Raw genomic sequence first — 26,441 nt, forward strand, 5'->3', positions numbered from 1 at the left:
TCATAAGAGCAATGGTCACTTTGATCATCGGAAGATGCCATGAAGTATTGACGCCCTCTACAACTTTATTTACCATTACAAGCAGTGCTGAGTGTTCTTTCGGATAGACTAAACAACTGTGGCGCTTAATGTCAGAGGAAGTTCACACAACAAGGACACATAAGGACACCAAGCTTTTTAAGCACACCTTATCATTAGTCATTTAGATTTTCCCCAACAACGGGCTAGGTATGTTACTATGATTACTAAGGGTCTCCAAATGTCCTTTTTTGGGAAGCGCCCAGACATACTCTTAGTAAGACATGTCTAAAATATTCATTTTGTGTGGTATTGTTATCATATTAGATTTTGTACTAGGTCAGGCTTCATACTGTGGTCCCATTGTGTTTTCCAGCTAGCAAGTCCCAGCTATAGTCATCTGCAGGCATCAGTTTGCAAAGAAATATTCAGGCGGAAATAAAAACCTTCTCCTTCAGTGTGTTCAAACTTATATTATTTAATGCCAGTAGCACTTACAGTGATTCTGACTGAAAAAACTTCAGTGTTACCTTTCAAAAGAGACCAAAACCATGCATGTGCTCCATATGGTTCAAGAACAGCTTTCAATTTACTTTGGGTATGCCTTGGATAGGCGTTTTAGGAGAATTTTACAGGAGTGGTAACAGGTTAAAGATATGTTTTGTAAAATGACATACATTTGAAAGGTACGTCAGCTGAATAGGTTAAAAAAAAATAATTAATATATATCACCATGAAACTTCTCCAATTGATTACTTACATCAAGAGGAATATTTGTTGTATTACAAATGTTCTGAAATGTTATGTGTAGATATAGAAATTAGGCATTATCTAATGCTAACTTGATGAATTTAGGAGAAATCGACAGATGCAATGTGAAAAAGCAGTTAAATAAACCCCTAAATGTGTATTTTGTGGTGACTGTGGATCAGTGGTAGAGCAGGGTCGTCCTTCAGTCAAAAGATCGGCAGTTCGATCCTCAACAGGCTTCAGGTTTATTATCCTCATTGCGAAATTAAAAACACCAACGAAACATTCACTTACACACCCACTTGTGTGACAGGTCAATGAGTTTTTTCACCACAGCATTAAATGTTTTACTTTCTTTGTAATGTTTAATTAACCTGACAATAAAAAACAGAATAGGAATTTGGCTTTGAGAACTGTGACACTGCAGCTTTATCTTTTGGCATTTGTTTGGACGGACATATGGGATTCGTTTACTCTTTATAGCCTCCATGTTTGTATCCCTGACAGCTATGGCTGTCTGTCCTTGATGCAAAGAACTACTTGAGAAATCTGTTAAACTTTTTGCTTTAGCATGCATGTTTTTTCGAGTTTCCTACAAGGCGTGGCTTGCACAGCAGTTGAGGGGAGGGCAAACCACTATCTTATTTTCCGGTGGAGTAGAAAAACTAGTAAACACAATAAACACAGTGGAGGGGACGGTGAGGATTCTGAGACCATGAAGGATTATGATGACTCTGTAGCTTTTCTGGGCCAGTGGGGACGTTTCCAGCAGGTTGTCTTCTTCCTGCTCTCTGCCAGCATCTTGCCCAATGGATACGGTGCTCTTTCTGTTGTCTTCTTGGCTGACACTCCCAGCCACCACTGCCTGGTTCCTGACGTCAACCTGACCCAAGATTGGCTTCATGCAATCATCCCGATGGAGGTAATTTAGTTTTTGATCACAGCTCCTTGAAAAAAAAAAAGGTAGAGTATAGCAGTTTTGCAATATTGCTAAAACACATATTTTGAATTTACTGTGATATTTTTAGGCTGATTATCTATTAGATCAATAGCTAATGATGATTTTTTTCATGCAAAAAATGTAAATTAAATCTTTCTTTTTTACATGTATATTGTTTATCAGCGTCAAGACCAGCATGAGAACTTTAGATATTTGTGAGTTCAGGCTTTTAGTGAAATTACTGTTGTTTTGACAGAATTGTTATTATATTACAATACTTTGATGATGAAATATGTAGCTTTGAAGTTGATGTATTTTTCTGCAGCTGCTGTATAAAGTTTAAGAAGTCTTATAAAGCGGTCCGGCTACAGTTCAGGGTTTTATGTGAAATGTTACGAATGACACTAACGTAGTTTGTGTCATTGTGACTGTGAGGTGGTGAATGGGAAACAGCAGCTGAGCAGATGCAGCAGGTTCAGGCTGGATGTGGTCAGAAATCTCTCTGCTCAGGGATTCATTCCTGGGAGGGACGTCAACATCACTGACCTGGAGCAGGAGGGATGTGTGGACGGGTGGAGCTACAGCAGAGACATCTACCAGTCCACCATCGTCTCTGAGGTGAGTCATACTGAATATGACACTACAGTTCAGTAACTGAACTATAATAAATCATTGAACCATCTCAAAATTCAATTACATACACACCATATTCATAAAACATTTTCATTCTTCCTGAAAATGTCCTTGCTTAACTTTTGCCAAACGAAAAACACAGTTTACAAAAAGGAATCTTGAGCAACCTGTACTGTAAACAGAATCTTTTAATTTACTGTTATTTCGTTGTTTGATTTCTCATTCTAGGTTTGGAAGAAAGCCTGTTTTCTTTGCCACCATGGCAGTTCAGACAATTTTTATTTTTGTTCAAATCTTTTCACCTTCATGGATGGTGTTCGTCATCCTCTTCTTTATCAGTGGTTTGGGACAGATCTCCAACTATGTATCTGCTTTTGTGCTGGGTAATGTGAACATTTTGTGCTTTACAACAACAAATAATACTCTTCTATACTCTTCTCAGTGATGTTGATACATATTGTGTACTGTGCAAGTTGTTTCACTTGTTACTAATAACTTGACTTATTTACCCGCCCTTTTGTCATGCATTTCTCTCTCTTTCAGGCAATGAGATCTTGACTGGACATGTACGGGTCCTGTTCTCCTCACTGGGTGTGTGTCTGGGTTTTGCCATTGGCTACATGATGCTGCCTCTTTTTGCTTACTTTTTAAGGGACTGGAAATCTCTCCTGTTGGCTATCTCTCTGCCTGGCCTGCTGTACATCCCACTCTGGTGGTAGGTTGTACTCATGACGAGAAAATGTGTTCATGTGAAGTTTACCATACCATCCATCCATCCATTTTTTTTTACTTCCCCTTTTGCGTGGCTGGTTGGCATTGGCAGATGGCTATGCAAGATAGTTCAGATACCCGTCACCTCAGCAACGTTTTCCAGCTCTTCCTGGAGATCTTTAGGGGTTCCAAGGCCAGATGGGATATATAATCCCTCCAGCATGTTTATGGTCTTCTACCAGTTGGACCCAATTCATCCTCACATTTGGGTTTACCAGGTCCATCCGGCAGCCTACCCCGCCATCAGTTGACATGTCTGCCGGATTGTCCAAAATATATGGCCTCACATTTGATGATACGACCACAAAGTCGATCATCAATCTTTGGCCGAGGGTGTTCAAGTATGAAATACACTTATTAATCACCCTCTGATCGAACATGGTGTTTGTTATGGACGGACTCCAAGAGGGGCGGATTCTCTAAGCTTATGCACCAAACGGCAGTCAAAGATTTACCCTCAGTGACCTGCATTGGCATAGAGGCAACCCTCTTCAACATCACAGTACTCAGCCAGCTGCCAGTATCCCCACGTCCGTCTGGCACCTCTCACCCTGGATGACTTGAAAATTGTGTCACTGTCCAAATAGTTATGGCCCTGACTGTATATCGCTCAACGTGATGCACCAACTCTAATTCCTTTCCCGCTAAAAAAAGGATGTTCCACATCCCCAGAGCCAGTCTGTGATGCAAGGGGTCAACAACCCTAAGTTACCGCTAAATACCCCACTGACTATCCCTGCGGGTGATGGAACCACAGTACCTTATATTACACCATAAATGTCTCTAGTCAGGAGATGAAAATAACAATTTTGCTTTCTTACAAGAGAAATATCCTAACTTGTAATCACTCATATTTTAAGCCCCTCTGATCCAGCCTGAACCTTTTTGTTTCTCTGTTGAATACTGAGGCAGGTTCATCCCAGAGTCTCCTCGTTGGTTGCTCTCTCAGGGAAGAGTGGAGGAGGCTGAGACCACAGTGAGAAAGGCTGCTAAAATGAACAAAGTCGAGGCTCCACAGGTCATCTTTGAAGATTACAGCGTACATGTAAGTCTGCCCTGACTTAAATCGTGTAGGACTAGACACAGGAGACAATGTGTGTGCTTGAGGAGGCACATTGTTGGTACAATTCATCCCATAAGAAGCAATGTACGTGCCAAATTTCATGGCAAATTTTCCAGCAGTTGTTGAGATATTTAATCCTGGACCAAAGTGGTGGAATGATGTGCCAAACTGCTGGTGAGACTGAGGTTTTGTATCTTGCAGGCTGATGCAACAAAGACACACCCTAAGGAACAGCACAATGTCTTCAGCCTGCTGAGGACAAAAAACATCAGAAACATGACGCTCATTCTGTGCCTGTTGTGGTGAGTGTGTTTTTTTTAACATTTGCTCATTTACAGCACTGATATTACTTGGTTTTGTCCTTCTTTAGTTTTCTTTCTCTCTGTTTTGTTTGTTAATTTTAAGTCTAATGGTCTTGGTCTGCTACTGGAGCTACTGTATGGCATGTGTCAAATGCTGTTTCTGTGCAGATTTCCATTGAAAGCTCTCTGTTGTTTGTATCTCTGTCTCTCCAGGTTCACTCTGAGTACCGGATACTATGGCCTGTCCCTGAACACATCCCAACTTCATGCTAACCCCTACATCAGCTGCTTCCTCTCAGCAGCTGTAGAGGTACCAGCATACACTTCCAGCTGGCTGGCACTGCGATACGTTCCACGACGGCTGTCTGTCTTTTGTATTTTGCTCATTGGAGGAGTGTCGCTGTACTTCATTCAACTGGTGCCTGAAAGTAAGCAGTGACATGACGTGGTGCATCACGGTATTATTTCTAAGAAAATATTTTTAGCCATTAAACGAGTATTCAACAGATTCAGCATTTTTGTTCAATGCATTTATCTTCCTTCTCAAAATCTGGTGCCCACATTACAAACAACGCAACTCCATTGTCGACAGTTCACTTGGCTGTGTTAAGCTAGTAGAAGCTAATATTGTATTCTTGAGCTACTAGACTCATACGCAGTAGTTTTACCCCAAGACTTGTGACCTGAGTTTAATGTGTAAAAATTAAGACTGTTTCTGAGGTTGAAGAATTGTTATGAAAGCTCTGGAGTTTTCTAAGCAGCGGAGAAAATGTTTGAATGAAGTGAAGGCAGATGGGTAAAAAGTGTCTTTAACACAAATGCCTTTAATCTGCTGCAGAGTGGATCATTCAGGGACTTTCTTTGACAAACTCTTCTTTCCTTTCAGGTTTATCAGAACTGTCTGTAGCTCTGGAGATGCTGGGTAAATGTGTCATTACCACCGGTACATCCCTGATGTTTGCCTACACAGCAGAGCTTTACCCAACAGCGCTCAGGAACACAGCGACAGGGACGTGCAGTGCTGTTTCCAGAGTGGGCAGTGCCATTGCATCTTTTTTGTTACAGCTAAGTGGGTAAACTGGTCTCTTATCGTAATTACTTAGTAATTATTTAATTTGTTTAACCCAAATTATCATTTGAAGTTTCTGTGCAAAATGCAAAGATGAAACAATACAGTTTCACCAGAAACTCATCAGTCCAGAATGCAGTTGGGGCTCCGGCAGCGACCAAATTCGTCTTCACTGCAGCCTTCGACCTGCAGTCAGAGCTCTAGCAGGTGGAGGAGAGCTCTGCTCCCGGCAGAAGCGTCTCCTCCTCTGGCCAGGAGCAGAGAGGAGAAGCTCTGCTCCGGTCCCGCCTGGGACACAGACGCCACGCTGCTGAAGACCCAGGTCGTATTTTTGGGACCGCTGGAATGAAGGGAGTCACGTGAGAACCAGGACTAAGCAGAGCAGACTGTCAGACCCTGCTGCAATAAAATAAGAGTTTTTCTAATAAAGGGACTCTGGTGCTCGGAAACACCACCATTTTTGTCCACAGGGACCAACAAAATTAACACAAAATGAAAGTTCCTTGTTGTAGCTTCAAACAGATAACCATCTGATTTCACCTATTTTTAGTTTGGATGCTATACACACTGATTAATTCACATACAGTAAATATTTACAGTGTACAAAAAACACTGACCAAGGACTTCCTTCATCCAAATGTCCTCTTCTCCTTGTACAGGTGTATACTTTAAGTACCTGCCTTATATTGTAATGGGGACTCTGGCTGTTGTGTCTGCCTTTGCTACTCTCCTCCTGCCAGAGAGTTTTGGACGACCTCTACCTCAAACTATTCAACAGATGCATAAGAGAGAAAGGTGGGTTCCTTAAGGAATACATACGTCTTTGTATACAATACACTTATATAGACTACAGACAAAAGTAGCTCTCCAGCTAACATTGAGGTGGAAACTGAAATGTTAATTAATGTGCACTGTCCTGGTAAATGAATAAATGAACATTGAATATATCATAGCAGACATTCACCATGGCTGAAAAAACTACCAAGTTATTGTATTTAACTAATTTCCCCCTGGGGATGAATACAGTTTATATCTACTTGAACTACAACAGGTGCTGGTATTCAGGCAAGAAAATAGCAACAAAAACGAACAGAATTGCAGATTGCAGCTTTTTTACAAATATTTTTCTGTATTCTGAAAATCACATGATGGTTTGTTCATTTGTCTTTTGTCACTACAGCATAAAGTGCCCTTTCATCACAAGAAGAGAACATTCAAAACCTCCGGTGCTTTTCGAAAGTCGATTGATTGTCGTGAATTAACTACATGAGTTAATCATAACTATCGGGCTATTACCTCTAGTTGCTCTAGCATCGTTCCTACTGTACAAGTGGATTTAATCACATTACATGACCAAGAAATGAAATTAAAAGAACTAAAACTTGAGTCAAACATTTTGGAGTAAATCAAATTGTGCTTGCAGTCTGTGCATGTTATCTCAGATCACAAATATGTAAATAAGATATTAATTATGAACTGAAATATGAGAGTGTTAAATATGTCAAAATTACAACATAACACCCTAAACCTGGCTACTGGTTCTGAATAAATTGTTGTAAGAATATAAGAAACTGTGATTTATGTTTATGTGCTGTTTTTTTTAATTACACACACTTTCATCTTTTACATCTGTGACCATCAGTATCATGTGAATATGGTAACAATTACATTGCTGCAGAGCATATTTAGTGCAGACAATTGTTGTACTTTTCATTTTAGAGTATTTTGATGAAATCATTACTCCAGTTTCGTAGAGATATTTTAAGACACACATTATATTGCTTCTGTATCTGTCATGTTCCTTGGTCCTGTTGCAGCCGCATACAAATCCAGAAAAAAAGAATCCTCTTCAGTTATTTATCTCAAGCCGGATATCGGTGTGGCTCCTTGTTCAAAGGACAACTGAAGACTTCCTGTCAGCAGCGATTTCCTTTTCTTCGCTGTGTGTGAGTGTATACGGTGTCTTCTGACAACATCTAGAGTAAAAACAGTTACAGTAATGATAAACAGACACATGACAATGCTGACAGGAAGCGAAATAAAAAAGATGGATTAGATTCCTTTTCTATTTTTTAACATCTATTGAAGTGGCACCCAGTCTACATATTTATTGTATCAATGAACTAATGCTCAGCCTTCACTACAAACTTCACACAGTTTTGCTCAGATTGTCCTGAGTCAGCGTGGCTGGCTGATCTGGGACTTTTACACTTGAATGATGGCAGCGTTTGCCTGACAGAGACAGTGCAGGTTGTGGAAACTAAACTAGTGCAGTAAAGCCGAGCACTGCTCATCACTGACAGAGGCTCCTCTGCAGGAACAGAACAGCAATTTACTCACGTGTAAAGAGGACCACCCAGACAAAATCACCAGCATAACAGCTCGGCGACACAAACAAACAAAATCAGCCTACTTACCAGACTCAAATGTCTCTCAATCAAGCAGATTGCGAAACCGATCAACACAAGGCGCACAGCCTACCATGTTCCAGCTGCTACTGATACTAAATCAATGCAGACACCGGGTCAACAAGAAATGGACGAGCCCCCATATGTCACAACCCGGCTCCAAGGCTGTAACAAAAGGGAGACAAGACGAGTGGAAAGTAATAAATAGACATTTATTTAAAGTACCAATAACTAAACTAAACAAACTAAAACAAACAAACAGCCAATACACAGCTATCACTGCAGCCCCGTCCCTCTGACTGTCTAACCCTAACCCATTCATCATTGCGAAATTAAAAACACACACAAAACACTCACTCACACACACACTTGTGTGACAGGTCAATGAGGTTTTGCAACACAGCATTAAGTGTTTTACTGTCTCTGTAATGTTTAACCTGACAATAAAAAAACAGAATAGGAATTTGGCTTTGAGAACTGTGACACTGCAGCTTTATCTTTTAGCATGTGTTTGGACGGACATATGTTTCTATAACAGCAAGCATACGGGTGATTTGTTTAATCTTTATAGCCTCCATGTTTGTATCCCTGACAGCTATGGCTGTCTGTCCTTGGTGCAAAGATCTACTTGAGAAACCTGTTCAACTTTTTGCTTTAGCATGCATGTTTTTTCAAGTTTCCTACAAGGTGTGGCTTGCACAGCAGTTGAGGGGAGGGCAAACCACTATCTTATTTTCCGGTGGAGTAGAAAAACGAGTAAACACAATAAACACAGTGGAGGGGACGGTGAGGATTCTGAGACCATGAAGGATTATGATGACTCTGTAGCTTTTCTGGGCCAGTGGGGACGTTTCCAGCAGGTTGTCTTCTTCCTGCTCTCTGCCAGCATCTTGCCCAATGGATTCGGTGCTCTTTCTGTTGTCTTCTTGGCTGACACTCCCAGCCACCACTGCCTGGTTCCTGACGTCAACCTGACCCAAGATTGGCTTCATGCAATCATCCCAATGGAGGTAATTTAGTTTTTGATCACAGTTCCCTAAAAAAAAAAGGTAGAGTATAGCAGTTTTGCGTTACGTTACACAGATTCAACAATTCGAAAAGCGAGACGCTGAAAAAGAAAAGTCTTACTTCAAGTATTTTATACAATATTGCTAAAAACTAGTGCTGGGCAAGTTAATGCGTTATTATCGCTTGAACAGCTATGTTTGTGTGGTGTCTCTTCCGTCTATTCCTACTTCCTTCACCTACATTCCCCTGGGTCCTAAGTCCCTCCAAGTACAGCTTCTTATCAACCTCTATGTACCAACGTAAATTTAGAACAAATACTACACATATTACGTTAATCAGCGTTGCATATGTGTTGGACCAAAATACCAAAAAAAGCAAAAAAGCAATAATTAATTTTAATAATTTTTTTTTCGACTATTTAAAGTGTTTTTGTTTGGAATATGTATAATAAGCATATCATTTAGTTCTCGCTACTGAAAATTTAACAAACATAAAAAAAGGAAAAAAACATGACGTAGATAGGTTTGCCGTTTTCAAAGTGTACATTTCCAATTGCATCTATTACACACATTAAGATACAGTTGTGAACACTGGCTGAATATCTATTATTAGAATCATTAACACTGTATTTTAACTGCTACTGTGTAAAAGGAATACTGCCGTAAAAAAGAACCATATTTGTTTCAAGTGTTTGCAAAACAAATGTTATTGCACTTTTGTTCATATAGCAGTACTTTTAAAATAAAAGTGTGCAATACACTACTTTTGAATTCATTATTGAATTTTGCGCATTACAATGAGATTAATCGCGATTAAAAATTGTAATCGTTGCCCAGCACTACTAAAGACACATATTTTGTATTTGCTGTGATATTTGTAGGCTGATTATCTAATAGAGCAATAGTTAATGATTAACTTTTTCATGCACAAAATGTTAATTGAATCTTTATTTTTTACCTGTATATAGATTATAAGCGTCAAACATTCTTCACTGATTTGGGCTCACCAGCGTGACAACTTTAGAAATTTGTGAGTTCAGGCTTTTAGTGATATTACTGTTTTGACAAAATCTTTATTACATTACAATACTTTCATGATTAAAAGTGTAGCTTTGAAGTTGATGTGTTTTTCTGCAGCTGCTGTATAAAGTTGAAGAAATAAAGCGGTCCGGCTACAGTTCAGGGTTTTATGTGAAATGTTACGAATGATACTAATGTAGTTTGTGTCATTGTGACTGTGAGGTGGTGAATGGGAAACAGCAGCTGAGCAGATGCAGCAGGTTCAGGCTGGATGTGGTCAGAAATCTCTCTGCTCAGGGATTCATTCCTGGGAGGGACGTCAACATCACTGACCTGGAGCAGGAGGGATGTGTGGACGGGTGGAGCTACAGCAGAGACATCTACCAGTCCACCATCGTCTCTGAGGTGAGTCATACTGAATATTACAGGACAGTTCAGTAACTGAACTATAATAAATCAATAAACCTGAATGGAACCCATGCACTGTATGTTTACTTAGGAAGGAAATGTTTGATTGATTTTTCTATTTATGCATGGATTCTCCAGTTTGACCTGGTGTGCCGAGACCAGTGGAAGCAGCCGTTCACCTCAACAATTTACTTCCTGGGAGTTCTTGTTGGATCCTTCTTCTCAGGACAGCTCTCAGACAGGTACTGAATACACCATCTCAAAATTCAATTACATACACACCATATTCATAAAACATTTTCATTCTTCCTGAAAATGTCCCTGCTTAACTTTTGCCAAACGAAAAACACAGTTTACAAAAAGGAGTCTTTAGCAACCTGTACTGTAAACAGAATCTTTTAATTTGCTGTTATTTCGTTGTTTGATTTCTCATTCTAGGTTTGGAAGAAAGCCTGTTTTCTTTGCCACCATGGCAGTTCAGACAATTTTTATTTTTGTTCAAATCTTTTCACCTTCATGGATGGTGTTCGTCATCCTCTTCTTTATCAGTGGTTTGGGACAGATCTCCAACTATGTATCTGCTTTTGTGCTGGGTAATGTGAACATTTTGTGCTTTACAACAACAAATAATACTCTTCTATACTCTTCTTAGTGATGTTGATACTTATATTGGGTGTACTGTGCAAGTTGTTTCACTTGTTACTAAGAACTTGACTTATTTACCCGCCCTTTTGTCATGCATTTCTCTCTCTTTCAGGCAATGAGATCTTGACTGGAAATGTACGGGTCCTGTTCTCCTCACTGGGTGTGTGTCTGGGTTATGCCATTGGCTACATGATGCTGCCTCTTTTTGCTTACTTTTTAAGGGACTGGAAATCTCTCCTGTTGGCTATCTCTCTGCCTGGCCTGCTGTACATCCCACTCTGGTGGTAGGTTGTACTCATGACGAGAAAATGTGTTCATGTTAAGTTTACCATACCATCCATCCATCCATTTTTTTTTACTTCCCCTTTTGCGTGGCTGGTTGGCATTGGCAGATGGCTATGCAAGATAGTTCAGATACCCGTCACCTCAGCAACGTTTTCCAGCTCTTCCTGGAGATCTTTAGGGGTTCCAAGGCCAGATGGGATATATAATCCCTCCAGCATGTTTATGGTCTTCTACCAGTTGGACATTCCCAGAAAACCTCCAAAGGCAAGTGCCCTGATGGCATCCTGATGAGATGCCCGAAAGCTCTTATTGAATCGAAGGCGAAACGGCCCTTTGAGATCCTTCCTAATGTCTTAGCCCCTCTTGCTATCTATGAAGTTGAGCCCAACCACCCAACCGAGGACACTAATTTCAGCTGCAATTTTAGTCTTTCGGTCACTTGAAAGGTTGAAACATAGATCAACTAATGAATTGGAAGCTTTACCTTCCGGCTCAGCTCATCCACACATTTGGGTTTACCAGGTCCATCCGGCAGCCTACCCCGCCATCAGTTGACATGTCTGCCGGATTGTCCAAAATATATGGCCTCACATTTGATGATACGACCACAAAGTCGATCATCAATCTTTGGCCGAGGGTGTTCTAGTATGAAGTACACTTATGAATAACCCTCTGATCGAACATGGTGTTTGTTATGGACGGACTCCAAGAAGGGCGGATTCTCTAAGCTTATGAACCAAACGGCAGTCAAAGATTTACCCTCAGTGACCTGCATTGGCATAGAGGCAACCCTCTTCAACATCACAGTACTCAGCCAGCTGCCAGTATCCCCACGTCCGTCTGGCACCTCTCACCCTGGATGACTTGAAAATTGTGTCACAGTCCAAATAGTTATGGCCCTGACTGTATATCGCTCAACTTGATGCACCAACTCTAATTCCTTTCCCGCTAAAAAAAGATGTTCCACATCCCCAGAGCCAGTGTGTGATGCAAGGGGTCAACAACCCTAAGTTACCGCTAAACACCCCACTGACTATCCCTGCGGGTGATGGAACCACAGTACCTTATATTACACCATAAATGTCATGATTTTGCTCTAGTCAGTAGATGAAAATAACAAGTTTGCTTTCTTACAAGAGAAATATCCTAACTTGTAATCACTCATATTTTAAGCCCCTCTGATCCAGCCTGAACCTTTTTGTTTCTCTGTTGAATACTGAGGCAGGTTCATCCCAGAGTCTCCTCGTTGGTTGCTCTCTCAGGGAAGAGTGGAGGAGGCTGAGACCACAGTGAGAAAGGCTGCTAAAATGAACAAAGTCGAGGCTCCACGGGTCATCTTTGAAGATTACAGTGTACATGTAAGTCTGCCCTGACTTAAATCGTGTAGGACTAGACACAGGAGACAATGTGTGTGCTTGAGGAGACACATTGTTGTTACAATTCATAGGAAGCAATGTACGTGCCAAATTTCATGACACATTTTCCAGCAGTTGTTGAGATATTTAATCCTGGAGCAAAGTGGTAGAATGATGTGCCAAACTGCTGGTGAGACTGAGCTTTTGTATCTTGCAGGCTGATGCAACAAAGACACACCCTAAGGAACAGCACAATGTCTTCAGCCTGCTGAGGACAAAAAACATCAGAAACATGACGCTCATTCTGTGCCTGTTGTGGTGAGTGTGTTTTTTTTAACATTTGCTCATTTACAGCACTGATATTACTTGGTTTTGTCCTTTCTTAGTTTTCTTTCTCTCTGTTTTGTTTGTTAATTTTAAGTCTAATGGTGTTGGTGTGCTACTGGAGCTACTGTATGGCATGTGTCAAATGCTGTTTCTGTGCAGATGTTCATTGAAAGCTCTCTGTTGTCTGTATCTCTGACTTCCCAGGTTTACGATTAGTACCGGGTACATTGGCCTGTCCCTGAACACATCCCAACTTCATGCTAATCCCTACATCAGCTGCTTCCTCTCAGCAGCTGTAGAGGTACCAGCATACACTTCCAGCTGGCTGGCACTGCGATACGTTCCACGACGGCTGTCTGTCTTTTGTATTTTGCTCATTGGAGGAGTGTCGCTGTACTTCATTCAACTGGTGCCTGAAAGTAAGCAGTGACATGACGTGGTGCATCACGGTATTATTATAATTCCAAGCAAATATTTTTAGCCCTTAAACGAGTATTCAACAGATTCAGCATTGCACTCCTATAACATTTAGAATGAAGATAAAAATGCAGCACAACCAGAGATATCTTTTCTTTTTGTTCAATGCATTTGTCTTCCTTCTCAAAATCTGGTGCCCACATTACACACAACGCAAGAAGCTAATAATGTATTCTTGAGCTACTAGACTCATATGCAGTAGTTTTACCCTAAGACCTGTGACCTGACTTTAATGTGTAAAAATGAAGGAATTCCTCTTTAAGACTTTTTCTGAGGTTGAAGAATTGTTATGAAAGCTCTGGAGTTTTCTAAGCAGCGGAGAAAATGGTTGAATGAAGTGAAGGCAGATGGGTAAAAAGTGTCTTTAACACAAATGCATTTAATCTGCTGCAGAGTGGATCATTCAGGGACTTTCTTAGACAAACTCTTCTTTCCTTTCAGGTTTATCAGAACTGTCTGTAGCTCTGGAGATGCTGGGTAAATTTGTCATTACCACCGGTACATCCCTGATCTATGCCTACACAGCAGAGCTTTACCCAACAGCGCTCAGGAACACAGCGACAGGGATATGCAGTGCTGTTGGCAGAGTGGGCACTTCCATTGCACCTTTTTTGTTACAGCTAAGTGAGTAAACTGGTCTCTTATTGTAAACGCAGTAATTATTTGTTTAACCTGAATTATCATTTGAAGTTACTGTGAGGAACTTTTAACCGGTTATGAAACTGTCTCAAATTAATACTGAATCCTCTACATGACCTTCATAGATTGGCTATTTCTCTATAGTTATTCTTAATGCTCGTCATCGGTGCCACCGGGTCAGTTTCCGTGCAAAATGCAAAGATGAAACCATGCAGGTTCACCAGAAACTCATCAGTTCAGACTTAGTTCAGAGAGCTCTGCTCCCGGCAGCAGCAGCGTCTCCAAATCCGGCCAGGAGCAGAGTGTCACCCTATTGCTCCACCGGTCCCCCCGGTAGCCAACAAGACCCAGGTCCTACTGCTGGGACTGCTGGAGGGAAGGGAGTCACTAGAGAACCAGAACCAGGACTAAGCAGAGCAGACTGTGAGACCCTGCTGCAGTAAAATAAGAGTTTTTTAGAGGGAATCTGGTGCTTGGAAACACCACCACTTTTGTCCACAGGGACCAACAAAATCAACACAAAATGAAAGTTCCTTGTTGTAGCTTCAAACAGATAACCATCTGATTTCACCTATTTTTAGTTTGGATGCTATACACACTGATTAATTCACATACAGTACATATTTTACTGTATGCCAAATGTTTTGCCAAAAACACTGACCAAGGACTGCCTTCATCCAAATGTCCTCTTCTCCTTGTACAGGTGTATACTTTAAGTACCTGCCTTATATTGTAATGGGGACTCTGGCTGTTGTGTCTGCCTTTGCTACTCTCCTCCTGCCAGAGAGTTTTGGACGACCTCTACCTCAAACTATTCAACAGATGCATAAGAGAGAAAGGTGGGTTCCTTAAGGAATACATACGTCTTTGTATACAATACACTTATATAGACTACAGACAAAAGTGACTCTCCAGCTAACATTGAGGTGGAAACTGAAATGTTAATTAATGTGCACTGTCCTGGTAAATGAATAAATGAACATTGAATATATCATAGCAGACATTCACTATGCTGAAAAAAACTACCAAGTTATTGTACTTAAACTGAAACAGGTGCAGGTTGTTCAGGCAAGAAAATAGCAACACAAACGAACAGAAGTGAAAAGATATTCAAACATTGCATTATTTTAAAAACGTTTTTTTCTGTATTCTGAAAACCAGATGATGGTTTGTTTATTTGTCTTTTGTCACTACAGCATAAAGTGCCCTTTCATCACAAGAAGAGAACATTCAAAACCTCCGGTGCTTTTCGAAAGTCGACTCTGATTGTTTAAAACATTACTTAAATGAGTTATTCATAACTGTTGGGCTATTACCTCTAGTTGCTCTAGCATCGTTCCTATTGTACAAGTGGATTTAATCACATTACATGACCAAGAAGTGAAATTAAAAGAATTAAAACTTGAGTCAAACATTTTGGAGTAAATCAAATTGTGCTTGCAGTCTGTGCATGTTATCTCAGATCACAAATATGTAAATACAGTATTAATTATGAACTGAAATGTGTGTTAAATATGATGTAAAAATACACCATAACACCCTCAACCTCTCTACTGGTTCTGATTAAATTGTTATCTGAATATAAGAAACTATGTTTTATGCAGTGGCGGGCCGTGGATTTTATACCTGGGCCTTCAGTGCTGTTCTACACTTCTAATAACCTCGTTATGACGTCACAGCTACGGGTTATTATTTGTTTTGTGTAAAAGCCGCATATTCGCATAACACTGCAACATTTGACAAATGAAATAAAATGTTACATGAAGTTCAACACCTAGCATACAAAACACAAAATGCAGAGTGCAGATACATGAATACGAGCATGACGGGACGCTGCGTCATTAACGGACAATACAGTCCAAATCAATGTAACACAATGACAAACTCAGAAGAGCAGTCGCATATATTCGTATGACAACAAAGCAACAAATCAATCCAGCAGACCTGCAGCGGATCCACGCATTCCACCACACGAGCACGAGCCATTCAAATATTATTCCTAAAAACGCCACGATAGACAAATGAACAGTAGAGGTAAACAAACGAAGTTCACTTACCAAATGCTGTCTATCCTCCTTTCTTTGTTGACAAAGAGTTTAATCCCAGCACATCAGTTCCAGTAAGAAGTCCTTCTCGATTCATCGATGCCAGTCGAGCCTCCACAGTTATATTTTGCCGGTCGTCGTCGGTCTTCCGCCGCCGGTGGTCGTCTTCGGCCGTGGACCGGCGATGGGCGGGCCGCGGTTGTGGAGCTGTTTCCCTGCGAACGTGGTCGTTGAGTTGTAGATCCACTCGAGTCTCTCCAAAAGTACCGACGCTCAGTTAAAATGAAACACATTCCCAGCCATAACATGTGCAACGCTTCTCCGACGCTGCATACAAATCCTTTTCCTGGCTGGTCAGGGCTGCTAGCTGTGGGGTCGTTTCTTACTGTCCAGTTTGTTCAGAAATGTCCTTCTCGAGAAAAGCGTTCCCAGTAACTCCGCCACTAAATCCGTTTCTCCTCCTTTCGCCATTTCATATTAAAAAAACAAAGCTAGGTAAAATGTCATTCAAATATTTCCACTTGAACTCTGTCTGCTACAACCAAAGCTCTGCTAGCAAGCATTATGTTTCGCGGGCACATAGCCAAGTGCCCGCCCACTGACCAATCACAGCACACTCTGCACCCTTGAGGCAGAGAGGCATCTGGACTCCGAGCTGCAATAATGCTGACGTAGCTGTAGGCCTGCAAACCGCTCTGATGCGTCCATGAATCTCAAACTAAAGATCTGATTGGTTGAAGACTATGTCAATCAACAATATCGTCCCCATTCAACTTAAACTGCACATGGCAGCACTGGGTGAGTCTGCAGGCCTGGGCCTCTCTTCTACCTAGAGACACAGAGGTGAAATCTGATTGGATAAAAGCTCTACTTAAAACAAGCTGCACTGGAAGCAGAGCAACTGAGGAGCACAGTAGCTGTGCAATGAGAAAATAAGACAATGGGAAAAATATTTTTATAAATTATAATACATATAAGAAAAAATTAAATGTATTTAAGAAAAAATATTAAATTATAAAATAGCTATAACTTTGTGATTCTGTTTAGGCCAGCAGAGAAGGCTTTGCAGGCCCTGACGGCCCACCACTGGTTTTATGTGTATGTGCTGTTGAATCTTCTTGTTAAATTACACCCATTTTCATGTTATACAACTGTGACCATCAGTATCATGTGAATATGATAATAATTGCGTTGCTGCAGAGCATATTTAGTGCAGACGATTGTTGAAAATATTCATACTTGTGCCATGTATTTTTCTTTTAAATCACTTTATTTTTAAAAACAAATACTGATGAATGATGCAATAGCATTATAGTTATAACGATGATATCCGTTTACAGAAACACTTTGATGAAAGTTAAATGAGTTAAACAGCTAGAGATGCTCTTTTGGAAGACAACGACATCCACCGACCAGCTCGCGCATTATCTAACACTACAGGGTCAAATGTATAACTAATAGATATCACCATGAAACTTCACTAGTTGACTACTTACATTAAGACAAGATTTCTGAAATGTCATGTTTAAATATGCAAATTAGCAGATGTTTAATTAAATATCTGCTAATTTGCATACATTTCCAGAACAGAAATGTGAACATTGGATAAAATCAGATTCAAACATCTTGGACTCAAAGAAAAGACAGCCAACAGCCATAAAAATTAAATTTTCACCATGTTTTAAGTGATACAATGTTGTAAATCCGTCAATAAATGAAATATGAAAAACCCCTTTGTAAAAAAACATCAGAATATAGAGGGGAATGAAACTAGAACGTTTGGTGTATGTAAGAGCTACTGAAGTGAATAAAGTTGGCTCAAAGTCTGAGGAAAAAACGAATCGAGAGAAAATCGGCCTGTTACCACTCAACAACTGGAGTGTTTAGTGTACATCTGTGTCATGTACACAACTGCTATGTAAAAGGTAGGTACCACTGCGATATCTCTTTAGAAAGCTAAGATTCTTGTATTTGTAGGCAGAATGTGGAAGTCACACCGCAAGTCAGGCCCTTATGTCCCTGTTTTAATTCCAATGTGTGGTGTGAGATATTTGGAGAATTTAGGAAAGTAAATAATGGTGAAATAACCTATAGATGACTGTATTTAGACATAAATACGCTTTAGTTTGAATTATGAATACACATTTCTACACGGGTGTTAGAAAAATTCATGCAAGACCGATGGAAAATCATTAAACAATTGGCCATTTATTCTTTGCAAAGAAGGAGACAGGGTTGAACACATACAACAATGTGCCAAGACTGCTCAGAGGTCTGGCTCTGAGACACCGGTATATAAACTTGTTTAGCATTCTGTCACAGGAGGTGACACCTACACAATACAATACATATGGCGTCAAAAGAACAAAGTGTTTGTAACTTCACTAGAACATTTGGTTTTCAATGAAGGTCACTTTCTCGCAATCAGGAGGAGGTTTGAGCCATAACATTGCTCTGCCCTCACCTCCACGCTTCCACAGTTCTTTGTTATCCTTCTACTTCAGAACATCCTGCTGAGAGGTCCCTCTCAGCAGGCCTTGACACCTAAGAAGAATAGACAGTGGTCGTCCTGAGTGAGAAAAGGAAGCCCGCTAAGTCTAGCAGGACGCCATAAAAGTAATCACTTCCTAACACCGCATTTGTAAGCACATAAGATCAAGAGTCACTCATAAGAGCAATGGTCACTTTGATCATCGGAAGATGCCATGAAGTATTGACGCCCTCTACAACTTTATTTACCATTACAAGCAGTGCTGAGTGTTCTTTCGGATAGACTAAACAACTGTGGCGCTTAATGTCAGAGGAAGTTCACACAACAAGGACACATAAGGACACCAAGCTTTTTAAGCACACCTTATCATTAGTCATTTAGATTTTCCCCAACAACGGGCTAGGTATGTTACTATGATTACTAAGGGTCTCCAAATGTCCTTTTTTGGGAAGCGCCCAGACATACTCTTAGTAAGACATGTCTAAAATATTCATTTTGTGTGGTATTGTTATCATATTAGATTTTGTACTAGGTCAGGCTTCATACTGTGGTCCCATTGTGTTTTCCAGCTAGCAAGTCCCAGCTATAGTCATCTGCAGGCATCAGTTTGCAAAGAAATATTCAGGCGGAAATAAAAACCTTCTCCTTCAGTGTGTTCAAACTTATATTATTTAATGCCAGTAGCACTTACAGTGATTCTGACTGAAAAAACTTCAGTGTTACCTTTCAAAAGAGACCAAAACCATGCATGTGCTCCATATGGTTCAAGAACAGCTTTCAATTTACTTTGGGTATGCCTTGGATAGGCGTTTTAGGAGATTTTTACAGGAGTGGTAACAGGTTAAAGATATGTTTTGTAAAATGACATACATTTGAAAGGTACGTCAGCTGAATAGGTTAAAAAAAAATAATTAATATATATCACCATGAAACTTCTCCAATTGATTACTTACATCAAGAGGAATATTTGTTGTATTACAAATGTTCTGAAATGTTATGTGTAGATATAGAAATTAGGCATTATCTAATGCTAACTTGATGAATTTAGGAGAAATCGACAGATGCAATGTGAAAAAGCAGTTAAATAAACCCCTAAATGTGTATTTTGTGGTGACTGTGGATCAGTGGTAGAGCAGGGTCGTCCTTCAGTCAAAAGATCGGCAGTTCGATCCTCAACAGGCTTCAGGTTTATTATCCTCATTGCGAAATTAAAAACACCAACGAAACATTCACTTACACACCCACTTGTGTGACAGGTCAATGAGTTTTTTCACCACAGCATTAAATGTTTTACTTTCTTTGTAATGTTTAATTAACCTGACAATAAAAAACAGAATAGGAATTTGGCTTTGAGAACTGTGACACTGCAGCTTTATCTTTTGGCATTTGTTTGGACGGACATATGGGATTCGTTTACTCTTTATAGCCTCCATGTTTGTATCCCTGACAGCTATGGCTGTCTGTCCTTGATGCAAAGATCTACTTGAGAAATCTGTTAAACTTTTTGCTTTAGCATGCATGTTTTTTCGAGTTTCCTACAAGGCGTGGCTTGCACAGCAGTTGAGGGGAGGGCAAACCACTATCTTATTTTCCGGTGGAGTAGAAAAACTAGTAAACACAATAAACACAGTGGAGGGGACGGTGAGGATTCTGAGACCATGAAGGATTATGATGACTCTGTAGCTTTTCTGGGCCAGTGGGGACGTTTCCAGCAGGTTGTCTTCTTCCTGCTCTCTGCCAGCATCTTGCCCAATGGATACGGTGCTTTCTCTGTTGTCTTCTTGGCTGACACTCCCAGCCACCACTGCCTGGTTCCTGACGTCAACCTGACCCAAGATTGGCTTCATGCAATCATCCCGATGGAGGTAATTTAGTTTTTGATCACAGCTCCTTGAAAAAAAAAAAGGTAGAGTATAGCAGTTTTGCAATATTGCTAAAACACATATTTTGAATTTACTGTGATATTTTTAGGCTGATTATCTATTAGATCAATAGCTAATGATGATTTTTTTCATGCAAAAAATGTAAATTAAATCTTTCTTTTTTACATGTATATTGTTTATCAGCGTCAAGACCAGCATGAGAACTTTAGATATTTGTGAGTTCAGGCTTTTAGTGAAATTACTGTTGTTTTGACAGAATTGTTATTATATTACAATACTTTGATGATGAAATATGTAGCTTTGAAGTTGATGTATTTTTCTGCAGCTGCTGTATAAAGTTTAAGAAGTCTTATAAAGCGGTCCGGCTACAGTTCAGGGTTTTATGTGAAATGTTACGAATGACACTAACGTAGTTTGTGTCATTGTGACTGTGAGGTGGTGAATGGGAAACAGCAGCTGAGCAGATGCAGCAGGTTCAGGCTGGATGTGGTCAGAAATCTCTCTGCTCAGGGATTCATTCCTGGGAGGGACGTCAACATCACTGACCTGGAGCAGGAGGGATGTGTGGACGGGTGGAGCTACAGCAGAGACATCTACCAGTCCACCATCGTCTCTGAGGTGAGTCATACTGAATATGACACTACAGTTCAGTAACTGAACTATAATAAATCATTAAACCTGAATGGAACCCATGCACTGTATGTTTACTTAGGAAGGAAATGTTTGATTGATTTTTCTATTTATGCATGGATTCTCCAGTTTGACCTGGTGTGCCGAGACCAGTGGAAGCAGCCGTTCACCTCAACAATTTACTTCCTGGGAGTTCTTGTTGGAGCCTTCTTCTCAGGACAGCTCTCAGACAGGTACTGAATACACCATCTCAAAATTCAATTACATACACACCATATTCATAAAACATTTTCATTCTTCCTGAAAATGTCCTTGCTTAACTTTTGCCAAACGAAAAACACAGTTTACAAAAAGGAATCTTGAGCAACCTGTACTGTAAACAGAATCTTTTAATTTACTGTTATTTCGTTGTTTGATTTCTCATTCTAGGTTTGGAAGAAAGCCTGTTTTCTTTGCCACCATGGCAGTTCAGACAATTTTTATTTTTGTTCAAATCTTTTCACCTTCATGGATGGTGTTCGTCATCCTCTTCTTTATCAGTGGTTTGGGACAGATCTCCAACTATGTATCTGCTTTTGTGCTGGGTAATGTGAACATTTTGTGCTTTACAACAACAAATAATACTCTTCTATACTCTTCTTAGTGATGTTGATACATATTGTGTACTGTGCAAGTTGTTTCACTTGTTACTAATAACTTGACTTATTTACCCGCCCTTTTGTCATGCATTTCTCTCTCTTTCAGGCAATGAGATCTTGACTGGACATGTACGGGTCCTGTTCTCCTCACTGGGTGTGTGTCTGGGTTTTGCCATTGGCTACATGATGCTGCCTCTTTTTGCTTACTTTTTAAGGGACTGGAAATCTCTCCTGTTGGCTATCTCTCTGCCTGGCCTGCTCTACATCCCACTCTGGTGGTAGGTTGTACTCATGACGAGAAAATGTGTTCATGTGAAGTTTACCATACCATCCATCCATCCATTTTTTTTTACTTCCCCTTTTGCGTGGCTGGTTGGCATTGGCAGATGGCTATGCAAGATAGTTCAGATACCCGTCACCTCAGCAACGTTTTCCAGCTCTTCCTGGAGATCTTTAGGGGTTCCAAGGCCAGATGGGATATATAATCCCTCCAGCATGTTTATGGTCTTCTACCAGTTGGACCCAATTCATCCTCACATTTGGGTTTACCAGGTCCATCCGGCAGCCTACCCCGCCATCAGTTGACATGTCTGCCGGATTGTCCAAAATATATGGCCTCACATTTGATGATACGACCACAAAGTCGATCATCAATCTTTGGCCGAGGGTGTTCTAGTATGAAATACACTTATTAATCACCCTCTGATCGAACATGGTGTTTGTTATGGACGGACTCCAAGAAGGGCGGATTCTCTAAGCTTATGCACCAAACGGCAGTCAAAGATTTACCCTCAGTGACCTGCATTGGCATAGAGGCAACCCTCTTCAACATCACAGTACTCAGCCAGCTGCCAGTATCCCCACGTCCGTCTGGCACCTCTCACCCTGGATGACTTGAAAATTGTGTCACTGTCCAAATAGTTATGGCCCTGACTGTATATCGCTCAACGTGATGCACCAACTCTAATTCCTTTCCCGCTAAAAAAAGGATGTTCCACATCCCCAGAGCCAGTCTGTGATGCAAGGGGTCAACAACCCTAAGTTACCGCTAAACACCCCACTGACTATCCCTGCGGGTGATGGAACCACAGTACCTTATATTACACCATAAATGTCTCTAGTCAGGAGATGAAAATAACAATTTTGCTTTCTTACAAGAGAAATATCCTAACTTGTAATCACTCATATTTTAAGCCCCTCTGATCCAGCCTGAACCTTTTTGTTTCTCTGTTGAATACTGAGGCAGGTTCATCCCAGAGTCTCCTCGTTGGTTGCTCTCTCAGGGAAGAGTGGAGGAGGCTGAGACCACAGTGAGAAAGGCTGCTAAAATGAACAAAGTCGAGGCTCCACAGGTCATCTTTGAAGATTACAGCGTACATGTAAGTCTGCCCTGACTTAAATCGTGTAGGACTAGACACAGGAGACAATGTGTGTGCTTGAGGAGGCACATTGTTAGTACAATTCATCCCATAAGAAGCAATGTACGTGCCAAATTTCATGGCAAATTTTCCAGCAGTTGTTGAGATATTTAATCCTGGACCAAAGTGGTGGAATGATGTGCCAAACTGCTGGTGAGACTGAGGTTTTGTATCTTGCAGTCCGATGCAACAAAGACACACCCTAAGGAACAGCACAATGTCTTCAGCCTGCTGAGGACAAAAAACATCAGAAACTTGACAGTAATTCTGTGCCTGTTGTGGTGAGTGTGTTTTATAACCTTTGCTCATTTGCAGCACTGATATTACTTGGTTTTGTCCTTCTTTAGTTTTCTTTCTCTCTGTTTTGTTTGTTAATTTTAAGTCTAATGGTCTTGGTCTGCTACTGGAGCTACTGTATGGCATGTGTCAAATGCTGTTTCTGTGCAGATTTCCATTGAAAGCTCTCTGTTGTTTGTATCTCTGTCTCTTCAGGTTCACTCTGAGTACCGGATACTATGGCCTGTCCCTGAACACATCCCAACTTCATGCTATCCCCTACATCAGCTGCTTCCTCTCAGCAGCTGTAGAGGTACCAGCATACACTTCCAGCTGGCTGGGGCTGCAATACGTTCCACGACGGCTGTCTGTCTTTTGTATTTTGCTCATTGGAGGAGTGTCGCTGTACTTCATTCAACTGGTGCCTGAAAGTAAGCAGTGACATGACGTGGTGCATCACGGTATTATTTCTAAGAAAATATTTTTAGCCATTAAACGAGTATTCAACAGATTCAGCATTTTTGTTCAATGCATTTATCTTCCTTCTCAAAATCTGGTGCCCATATTACAAACAACGCAACTCCATTGTCGACAGTTCACTTGGCTGTGTTAAGCTAGTAGAAGCTAATATTGTATTCTTGAGCTACTAGACTCATACGCAGTAGTTTTACCCCAAGACTTGTGACCTGAGTTTAATGTGTAAAAATTAAGACTGTTTCTGAGGTTGAAGAATTGTTATGAAAGCTCTGGAGTTTTCTAAGCAGCGGAGAAAATGTTTGAATGAAGTGAAGGCAGATGGGTAAAAAGTGTCTTTAACACAAATGCCTTTAATCTGCTGCAGAGTGGATCATTCAGGGACTTTCTTTGACAAACTCTTCTTTCCTTTCAGGTTTATCAGAACTGTCTGTAGCTCTGGAGATGCTGGGTAAATGTGTCATTACCACCGGTACATCCCTGATGTTTGCCTACACAGCAGAGCTTTACCCAACAGCGCTCAGGAACACAGCGACAGGGACGTGCACTGCTGTTTCCAGAGTGGGCAGTGCCATTGCATCTTTTTTGTTACAGCTAAGTGGGTAAACTGGTCTCTTATCGTAATTACTTAGTAATTATTTAATTTGTTTAACCCAAATTATCATTTGAAGTTTCTGTGCAAAATGCAAAGATGAAACAATACAGTTTCACCAGAAACTCATCAGTCCAGAATGCAGTTGGGGCTCCGGCAGCAACCACATTCGGCTTCACTGCAGCCTTCGACCTGCAGTCAGAGCTCTAGCAGGTGGAGGAGAGCTCTGCTCCCGGCAGAAGCGTCTCCTCCTCTGGCCAGGAGCAGAGAGGAGAAGCTCTGCTCCGGTCCCGCCTGGGACACAGACGCCACGCTGCTGAAGACCCAGGTCGTATTTTTGGGACCGCTGGAATGAAGGGAGTCACGTGAGAACCAGGACTAAGCAGAGCAGACTGTCAGACCCTGCTGCAATAAAATAAGAGTTTTTCTAATAAAGGGACTCTGGTGCTCGGAAACACCACCACTTTTGTCCACAGGGACCAACAAAATTAACACAAAATGAAAGTTCCTTGTTGTAGCTTCAAACAGATAACCATCTGATTTCACCTATTTTTAGTTTGGATGCTATACACACTGATTAATTCACATACAGTAAATATTTACAGTGTACAAAAAACACTGACCAAGGACTTCCTTCATCCAAATGTCCTCTTCTCCTTGTACAGGTGTATACTTTAAGTACCTGCCTTATATTGTAATGGGGACTCTGGCTGTTGTGTCTGCCTTTGCTACTCTCCTCCTGCCAGAGAGTTTTGGACGACCTCTACCTCAAACTATTCAACAGATGCATAAGAGAGAAAGGTGGGTTCCTTAAGGAATACATACGTCTTTGTATACAATACACTTATATAGACTACAGACAAAAGTAGCTCTCCAGCTAACATTGAGGTGGAAACTGAAATGTTAATTAATGTGCACTGTCCTGGTAAATGAATAAATGAACATTGAATATATCATAGCAGACATTCACCATGGCTGAAAAAACTACCAAGTTATTGTATTTAACTAATTTCCCCCTGGGGATGAATACAGTTTATATCTACTTGAACTACAACAGGTGCTGGTATTCAGGCAAGAAAATAGCAACAAAAACGAACAGAATTGCAGATTGCAGCTTTTTTACAAATATTTTTCTGTATTCTGAAAACCACATGATGGTTTGTTCATTTGTCTTTTGTCACTACAGCATAAAGTGCCCTTTCATCACAAGAAGAGAACATTCAAAACCTCCGGTGCTTTTCGAAAGTCGACTGATTGTCGTGAATTAACTACATGAGTTAATCATAACTATCGGGCTATTACCTCTAGTTGCTCTAGCATCGTTCCTACTGTACAAGTGGATTTAATCACATTACATGACCAAGAAATGAAATTAAAAGAACTAAAACTTGAGTCAAACATTTTGGAGTAAATCAAATTGTGCTTGCAGTCTGTGCATGTTATCTCAGATCACAAATATGTAAATAAGATATTAATTATGAACTGAAATATGAGAGTGTTAAATATGTCAAAATTACAACATAACACCCTAAACCTGGCTACTGGTTCTGAATAAATTGTTGTAAGAATATAAGAAACTGTGATTTATGTTTATGTGCTGTTTTTTTTAATTACACACACTTTCATCTTTTACATCTGTGACCATCAGTATCATGTGAATATGGTAACAATTACATTGCTGCAGAGCATATTTAGTGCAGACAATTGTTGTACTTTTCATTTTAGAGTATTTTGATGAAATCATTGCTCCAGTTTCGTAGAGATATTTTATGACACACATTATATTGCTTCTGTATCTGTCATGTTCCTTGGTCCTGTTGCAGCCGCATACAAATCCAGAAAAAAAGAATCCTCTTCAGTTATTTATCTCAAGCCGG

General features: G+C 40.5%; 3 protein-coding genes across 4 annotated transcripts; all 3 read left to right on the forward strand.

Moving 5' to 3' along the window:
- Positions 1–1,483: 1,483 nt before the first annotated feature.
- LOC306705153 (organic cation/carnitine transporter 2-like) lies at positions 1,484–8,289 on the forward strand (the record flags this gene model as incomplete). The annotated part of the gene is made up of 10 exons (XM_079171855.1): positions 1,484–1,690; positions 2,144–2,358; positions 2,570–2,724; positions 2,885–3,056; positions 4,025–4,151; positions 4,377–4,477; positions 4,691–4,905; positions 5,364–5,546; positions 6,206–6,341; positions 6,727–8,289. The coding sequence occupies 10 exons, from the start codon at positions 1,484–1,486 to the stop codon at positions 6,806–6,808; spliced, it is 1,593 nt and encodes a 530-aa protein (XP_079027981.1). The 3' UTR covers positions 6,809–8,289.
- Positions 8,290–8,316: 27 nt separating this feature from the next.
- On the forward strand, positions 8,317–15,654 carry LOC306705048 (organic cation/carnitine transporter 2-like). 2 transcript variants are annotated; one of them, XM_079171702.1, is made up of 11 exons: positions 8,317–8,964; positions 10,204–10,386; positions 10,528–10,631; positions 10,828–10,982; positions 11,147–11,318; positions 12,545–12,677; positions 12,892–12,992; positions 13,206–13,420; positions 13,920–14,102; positions 14,821–14,956; positions 15,314–15,654. In XM_079171702.1, exons 1-11 carry the CDS (start codon positions 8,614–8,616, stop codon positions 15,381–15,383), a joined length of 1,803 nt encoding a protein of 600 aa, XP_079027828.1. In that variant the 5' UTR covers positions 8,317–8,613; the 3' UTR covers positions 15,384–15,654. The 2 variants fall into 2 exon arrangements, with proteins under 2 accessions (XP_079027828.1, XP_079027829.1); XM_079171703.1 differs by lacking the exon at positions 10,828–10,982 and having other exon boundaries at positions 8,318–8,964; positions 11,256–11,318.
- A 4,657-nt stretch (positions 15,655–20,311) lies between these two features.
- LOC306705355 (organic cation/carnitine transporter 2-like) lies at positions 20,312–25,853 on the forward strand (the record flags this gene model as incomplete). Its single annotated transcript, XM_079172089.1, has 11 exons — positions 20,312–20,518; positions 20,972–21,154; positions 21,296–21,399; positions 21,596–21,750; positions 21,911–22,082; positions 23,051–23,183; positions 23,403–23,503; positions 23,715–23,929; positions 24,388–24,570; positions 25,230–25,365; positions 25,751–25,853. The coding sequence occupies 11 exons, from the start codon at positions 20,312–20,314 to the stop codon at positions 25,830–25,832; spliced, it is 1,671 nt and encodes a 556-aa protein (XP_079028215.1). The 3' UTR covers positions 25,833–25,853.
- Between the last annotated feature and the right edge of the window lie 588 nt (positions 25,854–26,441).

The sequence above is a fragment of the Pholis gunnellus genome, assembly GCF_910591455.1.
Source record: "Pholis gunnellus genome assembly, chromosome: 13".
NCBI classification, from domain to species: Eukaryota; Metazoa; Chordata; class Actinopteri; order Perciformes; family Pholidae; genus Pholis; species Pholis gunnellus.